This window comes from Miscanthus floridulus, chromosome 6 (genome assembly GCF_019320115.1).
Source record: "Miscanthus floridulus cultivar M001 chromosome 6, ASM1932011v1, whole genome shotgun sequence".
NCBI lineage: Eukaryota > Viridiplantae > Streptophyta > Magnoliopsida > Poales > Poaceae > Miscanthus > Miscanthus floridulus.
In genome coordinates, this window is record NC_089585.1 from 126,273,624 (window position 1) to 126,284,351 (window position 10,728).

General features: G+C 47.0%; 1 protein-coding gene and 2 pseudogenes across 1 annotated transcript; 2 read left to right on the top strand and 1 right to left on the bottom strand.

The window, feature by feature from the left end:
• The first annotated feature begins 1,839 nt into the window (after positions 1-1,839).
• Positions 1,840-3,678, top strand: LOC136456897 (uncharacterized; annotated as a pseudogene).
• Positions 3,679-3,824: 146 nt separating this feature from the next.
• LOC136456896 (sorting nexin 1-like) lies at positions 3,825-8,943 on the bottom strand (annotated as a pseudogene).
• On the top strand, positions 8,942-9,232 carry LOC136461191 (protein S40-7-like). The gene has a single exon (XM_066460594.1). The coding sequence runs from the start codon at positions 8,942-8,944 to the stop codon at positions 9,230-9,232; it is 291 nt and encodes a 96-aa protein (XP_066316691.1).
• The last annotated feature ends 1,496 nt before the right edge of the window (positions 9,233-10,728 follow it).

A 10,728-nucleotide genomic window follows, 5' to 3' on the forward strand; every position in this document is an offset into this window, starting at 1 on the left:
CCTGTGTACGTACATGATTGGTTGGCCATGAGACAACGGACAAGCAGAGCCCAGGACACGACTGAGGCCGCAGAGACAAGACTGAACGGGCAGAGGAGTAGGTCAACTGGCACAGTTACACGTTGTTGATTTAAGTTACTGCCGTAACGTGTGTGTATATATATATATATATATATATATATATATATATATATATATATATATATAACGGTTTACTACTTTAGTCAATTTGCAACGTCTAGGCATATGAAAATCTCAGTAAACCTCAAATTTAAATTTGATTAAAAGCTATATATGTGTATATCGTTCTATTTATTAACGGATTTATTTTATTTATAAAAGTTGTTTTTCATACTTAATCTAATAGAACAAACTGTTCGCTAGAATCGTCGTCAGACATTCACAAATATTCCTACGCACGGTGTAGTTTAACTTTGAGTGTTTAATTTGAGCCCGCGAAACTAAGACACACGAGATTCGCTTATCACTTCACGTATGTTTTTTTTAATCAAAAATTCGAGAAACTTGTTTCGAAAGTTTTACTTAGGCCTAAATCGCGGCGCTAAAAAGAATCGTAACACCAAGATGTTACAGATTTGGACCCACGCCCTTTGGGGCCTGAGCCTAATTCTGGCGCCTTAGACTGTCTCCAACACAGACAACCCAAAAATAAGGGTTATTTTGATTCATACCCTTATAATTTTTGCGCTTCTAAAATATACCATTACTATTTATCTATTTGGAAATTTACCATTACAATTTTGTCTCTACCTCATCTGTGCCATTTTCTACGTTTGAAACCATAACGGGACCACCTGCAGGTCACTGTATTTTCATATGACCTAAAATGCCCCTATCATTTTTTTTCTCTCCACCCACTGACCTAGAGGGCCCACATGTCATCCTCTACTCCCTTCTTCCTCCGTCCACTGGTGCTCGCCTACACAGGGCACCGCCCGCTTGCAGGTTCACCAAGGCGACTGGGGCTGCTCTTGAGCTCACCGGCGCTCGACGCAACGCGCAGGGGGAGGCCTAGGTGCAAGAGGCGAAGGCAGAGCCCACGACGTCGGAGGGGAGCATGCTGCGGCTGCCGGCGCCGCGAAAGCCGGCGTGGGCGCCTCTGCCGCAACAGCCTTCTTCCCCGTCGCGCACGACCTCACTACCGTGTTCCTGGCCCTGTTGCCAAAGAAGCGGATCCAGGCAGGTTGACAGCCGAGCGCAGGCCGATCCGCACTGCCGCGGCTGAACTCGGGACGGCGAGCTTGGGTGCCGGCGAACACAGGCGCGGGCATGGAGCATGAGGCATGGGCTCGGTTGAGGGCGTGCGACACCTCCTGCCTCTATCCCTGTTCGGCGCTCGTGCTTGCCATGGAGCGGGTGAGGTCGTGCTTGCCATGTCGCTCGCTGAACCGGCCGCCACCATGAATTCAGCTGTTTCCGCTCGTGCTTGCCATGATGTCCAGCGGCGGCGCACGGGGGCTGAGCCAGCTAGCAGCGGCGTGCGCGCAAGGCATGGCCAAGGGCGGCATGGGTGGGGAAGAAGCTGTTCTGGAGGAGACGGGAAAGGAGAAAGGAGATGACTAGTGGGGTCCACACGTCAGTGATTTATAGAGAAAGGAAGGTGGAGGGGCAGTTTTGTCCATACAAAAATACGATGATTCAGTGTATGTCTGCAAGTGGGCCTAAATCCTTTCCAAGTGTATACCGTGGCATATTTTAAAGAGATGAAGAATTATAATGGTAAGATTTAGAATAGGTGAATAGTAATGACAGTTCTCGAAACTTTAAAAATTACGATGATAGCAATCCAAATAACCCAAAACAATACCCGTTGAAAGGGTGACAGACCCAAATATCGCCTTCTCCCTGCCCAGGGAGGGCCGCCGCTGGAGCGAGCTCACTCCTCCATGGTCGGCGACGCTTCTTCCCCTCCTCCATGCCCGGCCGCCGCAGTCTAGAGTCGGCCCAACTCCCTCGCTCCTGCACGAGCAGTTTGGGTGTCGCCCCAAACCCTAGCAGCCGCCATATCCCCTCCGCCGCGTCACGGGCACGCGCGCGTGTCGTGCGGGCGTGGGGGATTCGTCGTGCGCGAGCACCAGGAGATAGAGAGAGAGGAGAGAGCCTTGGCCCGGCCCGCAAGCCCCTAGGCCGGCCACGCCCGCGGCCACCCAGGCCGGACAACGAGGCGAATAGCCGGCTGCTCGTGCCGTCCAGGAGGTACGGCGTGCACTTCTCAGCGTCCAGCTTCATCAGGCGGCGCTCACCGTGCTGCTCGCGTACTCCGGCATGCTCCGTCCAGATCCCGACGACGGAACCCAACAGGCCGGTGCCGAGGATGGGCCGGGCGAGGCATCGATTTGTCTCATTGGCCGCGGCGCGGGGCGGACGCGGCGGCGCGACGACGCTGCGGCAGGGAAGCGGCGGCGCGGTGCGGACGCGGCGCATCGTCGCTGCCACCGTCTCAGGGGCCGTCAACGAGGCCAGGAGGCGTGGGGCGCCGCAAGAGGCCGGGGAGGACGGGAGGAAGAACACGGACATCGGCACACTGGGCAACAGAGAGACGGTGTTTTTTTTTCTTCCGACTCGCCTGGTACTCGCACGTAAAATGGGTGCTTTGATTTCTTGGACGCAAATGGGTCGCCTTTTGCATGCGCTGTTGGAGACCGTCTTAGACCACTCGGCCAAACTGTCATTCTATATTGTTTGGCGCTCTTAATTTTATCTATTCACTAATAAAGACTCTCTAATTACCTCCAGTCCTCAATCAACCGCCAGGTCGAGCGAACCACACAACCCGTGAGACGTGAGGCCCATCAGCTTATCCATTCTTGCCCTCACGAACGAATACACAGCGCTCACCCGAAGAGAGCGTGTATGCGCAGCTGCAGCTTTGCAAGGCGGCAGATGTTGCTGACTCGCTAGCTCTTCTTGCTCGTCAACAGCGCAGCAGAGGCATGCGTGCGCCGGCAAGTTCACCGCTGCTTGCTGGAAGAAGCGTGAGAAGCTCCCCGGCTTGAGGGCCAGACTGGCCGTCAAGCCGCCGCGCGCTGCTTCAGGGAAGGGTGGCATTGTCCCAGCCAGCGACGATGACGACGGGGTCAGCCTCGGCACAGTGAAGCTGCCGGGCAACATCGACATCGCTCGGTTCGAGTCCTTGCTCTTCCAGGTTAGCCTTGTTCATGTCGTGTGCCTGAAAGAGTACGAGCTCCGTGCAATCTTTTTCGGTGCCTTCTAGAGAGACTGATGCTGTTTGACGCTGGCCGTGGGGGAACAGCCTCTGCCAAGGCGCCAACCTGCCACTTCCGGTGCCTCTCAAGGTAGGAAAAAAAAATAGCGAGCTACTGGTATGACTTGTTGATCCGGATCTCTTCACCGGAAGGAAAAATTCGTGTGCAGCCAGGTGGACAAGGTTGAGGGCGGCATCAGGCTAGGGTTCATCGCGGTCGACGACGGCGCGACGCAGACGCTGGTCTACATCGACTGCCTGGTTTCTCCGGCGCCGGACGGCTCCGGGCTGGTATTCCAAGCGATCAGGAACGGTCCTATGAAGGACAAGCAGCCACCTGGGGAGCCCAGGATCATGAGAAGCCTCCTTGAGGCTCTCCAAAAGTGTATTCAGATTGCTCAAGTTTGACCGTGTAAATGGCACACGATTAAGGGCTGCATCTCTGTAACTACTAAGAGCCCTATAAATCCTGCTATTCTAGTTCTCTCATGAGCACTTCAGGAATAAAACAAATCAAGCTAAGAAAGCTACAGGAAATTGCACCATGGTACAGCATTTCTTCATTATTGATTATATCATTATTACGAGATTCCAGTAGTTATGTCAATTGATCTAAGAAAGAAGACGGTTACAAGCTCAAACAGCAAGAAATGATGTCAACTGAATCTAACAGCTGGAGCATTTCCAAACAGCAGTTCAAGTATACAGGATCAGTGTCAAAACAGGCTGGGAAAAAAACAGCCTAAAACTCACCAGCTGCCAACCCCTATCCCAATTCCCAAACATCATGAGGAAACACAAATCACATTTATGATGTGGAACAAGCTTCAAGCTTTGGGAGGACGCTGCGCCATGCATCGGCAATGTCTTTAGCTAGCTTAGCCTGACCTTTGGCAAATTCATGGAATGCGAGTCCAATATCAGCTGTCTTTTGCTCCTGGAAACGAGCGAGCTCTTCATTCATTAGTCTAACTATGTGCTCAAACTTCTTAGTAGCCTCCTCACTGTCTGCTTTCAACTGTAAGAACAACAAGACATCAGTTAGCAAAAACTTCTGTAAACCTCATCGACAAGACTACATCAAGAATTCCTCAATGAGAAGTTACAGCAACTTGCCTCTCTAAACTCAGACTCTGCTTCGGCATACTTCTCAGGGTTCATGAACTTCAATTTTTCACTGCAGTGAGAACAGCATTAGAAAGTTCTTAAGTTGCAGTATGTAACAACCATGAGATCAGCACTACGAATAAATTAGAGAGTCCTAGTTGGTTGAGGACCCTGAATTTGGTATTGTAAACACACAGGGATTCCAATTTTCCTGATTACTTAACATTATTCTTGACTGGGCAGGAAAAAAAATGGACTTTGCAAAACGTACAGATTAAGCTCTTTATACTTCCTCTCCTGATCCAAATCAAAGTGCTGCCTGAAAGCATTGGCTCGATCCAGCATAGTGGCCTGTAATGAAACCCAATTTAGTTAAAATTTCTGACATCACAACAAATAATGCGATACCATAGAGATGGCGAGAGAGGGAAATGCTCACTTTTATAGATTGTACAGCACGCACATAATCTTTCAAGGGTTCTTCAAAGTTAAAGAGAAGGTTGTCTGCCTACAGTAGAAGTGTGCCAACATGATCAGGTCACAGAAACATCGATATAAACTGTTCCGTAAGATATCCAGTACCAAGCAGTACTATGTAAGAGTATATCATGATTACCTCTCTTTGCAGCTTTATTGACAACATCTCTGACTTCGAACCAACTTCAGAAAACACCTTTTCCATCAAATCTCCTTCACAAGCGCCCAAGAGCTTAATCGCCTTTCCGAAGTCCGCCAAAGATTGCCCAAGTTCTAATGAATCAAAATTAGGACTGCGTAACTCATCTTGCTATCCAGTTAAACAACCAGGAAAAAAAAATTGAGGGTCTTATTAATTGTCTTTGAGTTTGAGTTCCTAATGATGTTTAAGCCAGATCATTTATCTCTTTATTTTTGGAAAACCAAATTTAGAACAAACATTATTTGTTTGCTGAAATTAGTCAAAACAATCTCACCATGAAAAAGAAATTGTAAAGTTGCAAGGTATGTTAAACATGAAGAAACTCAAAGTAGTAATGAAGGGCCTTTTCAAAGGACCAACTGAATACCTCTGTGTCTTTTCACAAGACGGTATGCTTGTTTTTGGGCCTCTGCTAAATGATTTTCTAGCTCAAATATGTAATTTTTAAGCTTCTCATATTCAGGAGTAGATTCCTCCACAGGCTTTTCTTTTCCCAGAACAACATCACTGACTTTTGACTGTACATCCTAAAAAATGATGCCACGATTGTTAACATGCAAATGCGATATCAATAGTGACAGGGACAGAGGGGAGCTATACTGCATAATGTTGGTTATAATCCTGTAAGAACTAAGAACAGTGTTCACAAAGGAGCAAGGATGTCTCACTGGAGATACGAGAGACGGTACCTTAAATATCTGTAAGAAATCTGTTGGTTTCTTAAAAATACCAATCTCATAAGATCTTGCCCTATCCATTATCTGCTTCAAAAGCATAGGAAAAAGAAACATGAGCAGAAGGAATGCCATCAAAACCAAGTAACCATCAATGAATTATTTAGTCAAAAGAATGAGATGTGCAAGGCATGGAGTCATGGATATAGAAAGTTATAAGACAACCATCACCCAAAGCTGTGAGGTACTCCCTCCGTTCCAAATTATAAGTCGCTTTGACTTTTTTGGTACGTCCATTTTGCTACGTACCTAGATATAATATATGTCTAGATACATAGCAAAATGGATGTATAAAAAAAGTCAAAGCGACTTATAATTTGGAATGGAGGGAGTAGAAGGTTGCAAATGACTATTGCAAAGCCAGCAGTTGAATTCATATAACATACTCAAACTATCAAACCTTCACAGCGGACATATCTGACTTATTTATTTATGTTGTGATGGAAATTTCAGCAAGAAATCAGGTCAAATGATCACTAGACATAAGAGTTATGTGGCTATTGGCAGCTATCCAAAGGACACCTATGCATATCATGCCAAGAGAATTTCATCGAAAGAAAATGCCAAAAGATTTCAATTCACATTTCTCAAAATAAATCAATACTCAAATTTCAAGGACCATGAGTTTATGAAAACAAACTAATAAACTAATTAAATACCGATACCAATTTCGTGATGAACCTATCCAACAAAGTTTTGAGTCAATTCTCAATAAGAATCCAATGGAAATTTCAGCAAGAAATCAGGCCAAATGATCACTAGACATAAGAGTTATGTGGCTATTGGCAGCTATCCTAAGGACACCTATGCATATCATGCCAAGAGAATTTCATCGAAAGAAAATGCCAAAAGACTTCAATTCACATTTCTCAAAATAAATCAATACTCAGATTTCAAGGACCATGAGTTTATGAAAACAAACTAATAAACTAATTAAATACCGATACCAATTTCGTGATGAACCTATCCAACAAAGTTTTGAGTCAAATCTCAATAAGAATCCAAATAAACGCACAAGAAAAGGCGCAGCAGTCTGCTGATCTGCATCGAAACATTTTACCTCTTCATCTGCCTGCAAAAATGTCCTCAAAACGTCACTTTGCTTGAGTTCAGGGTGTGAAGCTATCCTGTTAACGAATAAATCCAGAGCTTGACGACGCAATTCAATGAACTCCTTGCTAAACCGGAATTTCTCTGAAGGAAATGAATAGAAATAGATCAGCAAGCAAAACAGATGCATTATCGCTACAACAGCAATCCAGAGATTCCCTGTCCTCAAGAGATTAAATGAAAAAAGTTGATACAAAAATCATAGTTTAGGATCTCACCAACAGCATTCTTCTCCGGAAGGGGAGGTATAAAAACGCCTTTGTACCTCTCAGCAAGCCGATCATGCAACCATTCAAAATCACTATAGCGTCGAATAACAATTTTCTCTGGTCCCTCAAATTCAGGGAGGTTAGTCTGCAGAAACAAATGTTACTAGATTGGCAAATCAACTAGTGTTGAAGGTGAACAAGGCACATATGTCGGTACAAGAAAAGTGCACAGTCACTGGCTATTAGACATAAGATTATCATGCCATTCCCATTGTTAAGTTGCTTAGATAGCATCTTTCATCTAATTGATACTGTTTTGGTCTCTTATTGAAACTTAAATATACATTTTTCACAAACTCCAACACACAACCACCTGTCAAGTCATAACACCACCTTCCTTCATAGCTCTAGTGCCACATAGTTTGTTCTTCATTGCTCCTCGACTTCAATGTTTCAGAAACACAATTTGATTTCCCACTGTTTTCTTTCCCCAGCAAGTACTTTGCTGATAGCTCTACTGATTAATGCTCTACTCAAACCTAGAACGACACATGAGTTTTGCAAACCAGTGAGCTCCAATTACTACTGGATTACATCCGATATTAGTTCCAGATCTGTATTAGGAGGTCATAATCCAAAATTAGAGTTCCACTGATCCAGCTTTTATATCTCCACACACACTGTGCAAAAACTAAAATTAGGCAAGCCCGCACGGGAACAAGCAAAGCATATGCTCGATGAGCACCATGTTACAAAAATCAATCACTAAACCAGGAGCAACTCACGACTGGTTTGGTAGCCGAGACCAAACAAGATTTTTACCCTGGTGATGACGCGGTAGGAGATGTAGGCCTGCACGCCGGTGCCCATCTTGACGGGATCCGTGACGGATATCGACAGGAACGGCGCCCCCGCCGGCGACCGCGGGCTCTGTGACGAGCTCCTCTCCTGCGAGAGCCCCATAGACAGATTCAGCGCCAATTTCCAGCCGACCAAACCAATGGTCAGAAGCGAGGCAGAAGAGATGAGGCGGAGGAGCGGGTATAGTGGTTACCGGCGAGATCATGGCGAGCTTCGCGGCGAAGCCTCCTCTCCCTGGTGCGGCACGGCGAAGCGACGGGAAGAAGAGGACGACTTCACAAGGAAAGGGAAAGGATTTTTTTTTTCCTCGATTGTATTTTCCGTGGGTATTTTTGTTGTAGATGGTTTGTTAGTTGCGGGATTACGCGGGGCTTGATGAGTCCCCGCTCGGCCCGAGCCCGAGCTGGACTGGGCCCAAGAGTGGTCGGTCCAGAATCGGATCCGTCGAAACGGTGCACGAATCTCAACACCCTGGCAAGATCTCTTGCCTCGCCGCTCATTTTCTCCAAATGGCTGGCTCCGCCACAGACTCGTGGACCCCAAGTCTGCATCGGCACGCCTCCCGTTAAATTCTCGCTGATCACCTGCGTACGCATCGCCGTCTCGCCACTTCTCACCAGTGACGTGACATCTCCCCCACTGGCACACGCGACGGCACACGCTCCGCAGCTCAACCATGGATCGCGCGCGCCACAGGAGCTTCCTCAGCTCCGAGCGCTTCCTCAGCTCCTTCGTCCGCTCCGCAGCCTCCGGCGAACAGTCTGCCTCTACGGCCTTCGAGCTTGACGAGGACGACCTCTTCTCCGCAGGATCTGGCTCGCCCGAGCCGCCGCAGCCGGTGCGCCGCCCATTCATCCTGTCTTCCGTCCGCCCTGCAAACCCTAGCCCTCTTCCACGCCTACGCCGCCCGCCGGAGGGCATCCTGGACGCCCTCCCCGAGCGCCGCCGGTCGCCGCCTCAATCCTCTTCGTCGACGTCCTCGTCCCCCGCTTCCCCGGCTGCGGCCCCTCCCCGCATGATCCCCGCCGTTCCCCGCCCGGCGCCGGCGCCGTATATGCCGCAATCATTGCCGGTCAACGTCCCTGTGGCGCAGCTGCGGAAGCCGCCCGTGGTGATGGTGATGGGGGAAGCGGAGGATGAAGACGACGAGATGCTACCGCCACACGAGATGGTAGCGCGCGCGCGGGCTCGGGAGTCGCCGATGACGACGTTCTCAGTGCTGGAGGGAGCCGGGCGCACGCTGAAAGGGCGGGATCTCCGCCAGGTACGCAATGCTGTCTGGCGGAAGACTGGATTCCTCGACTGACCCGTGCCGTTTGCACTGGCCAGTAGCCCTCAGGTAGATTGAAGTGATTGAAAATTTATGTCTGGACATCTGGTTGACATGTACACTATTGATGATTGGGTGTTAATTTTAGTGGCGCCTGTAAAACATGTCTGGTCTAGTACTTGTAAACTCTTCATTTGGTGTGGTATGAGAACTAAGATGAACTATGTCACATGAGTGATTCTGTGTTTGTTAGGAGTAATTTACTGCAATAAAGAATAAGGTGTTCATTTTTTAGTTCTACATTTACTAGAGGTGTCAGTTTGTGTACATTGGCGTGATAGAGGAGTGGAGCAGATTGGTTCAAGTGAAGCTTCTAGTGAAGCTTTGACCCCTCTAAATCCTGATTCTTCCGTGAATTCTAGTGAAGCTTTGACCATAGGATGTGGAGATCAATTTGTAGATGAATAGCTTGTTCCTGTGTGACATAACGGTGGGATTATCTGGATAGTATCCTATTAGTCATTTTTAATTTAGCCATTTCAACTTTTCAGGATAGATATTACTACTTTGTACACATATCCATGCTTGGTAGCTTTATTTTCTTAAATGCGATCTTTCCAATCCAATGAATAAAAATGAACCAAAAGGAAGGTATCCATCAATTAATATAATTTAGGCCTTTGTATCTGTATTGAACAATAAATTCAAAAGTCAAGAAGTTTGTTCTCGCGGTGCAACAGTAGCGGGATGAAAGTGATGAACTTCAGGGGAAATGAAACCCTGTAATGAGCAGCAGATTCAAAGCGGAGGTACTCTTCTTTAGGACGAAATCAGAGGGATATCTCTCCCTCAGTTCGTCCGTGGCTTGTGTGCTTGCCTACTTGGCTACACTGGTTGACCTTGACACTTCTTTAGTCACCGATAAACCCAGTTTTCCCTTCCCTTTAAATTTTGAGGAAAGAACAAGCTAAATGGAACTCTGTGTGAGATTCTAGGTTGGAGTATGATTAAATCAATGTCAAGTTTTGCTTTGCATCTTAGACTCTTAGTCGTAAAGTATTTGCCGAATCAAATCAGGTATTCAACCAAACTGTTGCAGAGTAGGAGTACAGGGGAATATCTCTTATTGCACATTTGAGATCTATTTCTGAGATTCTGAATATGTTTTGAAAAAAAATCATTGGGTAGGTACTGAAATGGTCATAAGAGAAACTAAACCTTACCGAACTCCATGATTTATCACTAGATTGAACCAAAAGAAATAGTAGCGATGCTTGTTACCACTTCCCAGCTATGCTGGAGGAACCAGGAACGGGTGAAGTATATGTTCATAGAAAAGGGTTGAATTATATGTGAGGGTTACATGTTTCAGGTGTTATATCCTTCTGTCTTAGCTCTTCTCTATGCAATAATGCAAATCATGGATTGATTCTCCCCATGGTTTCAAAAGTGACTAGGCGTAACTAGACCTCCAAGGCGATCTGGTCTGCCTGGACACCTAGGCGACGCCTTTGAAACAGAGATTCTCCCAC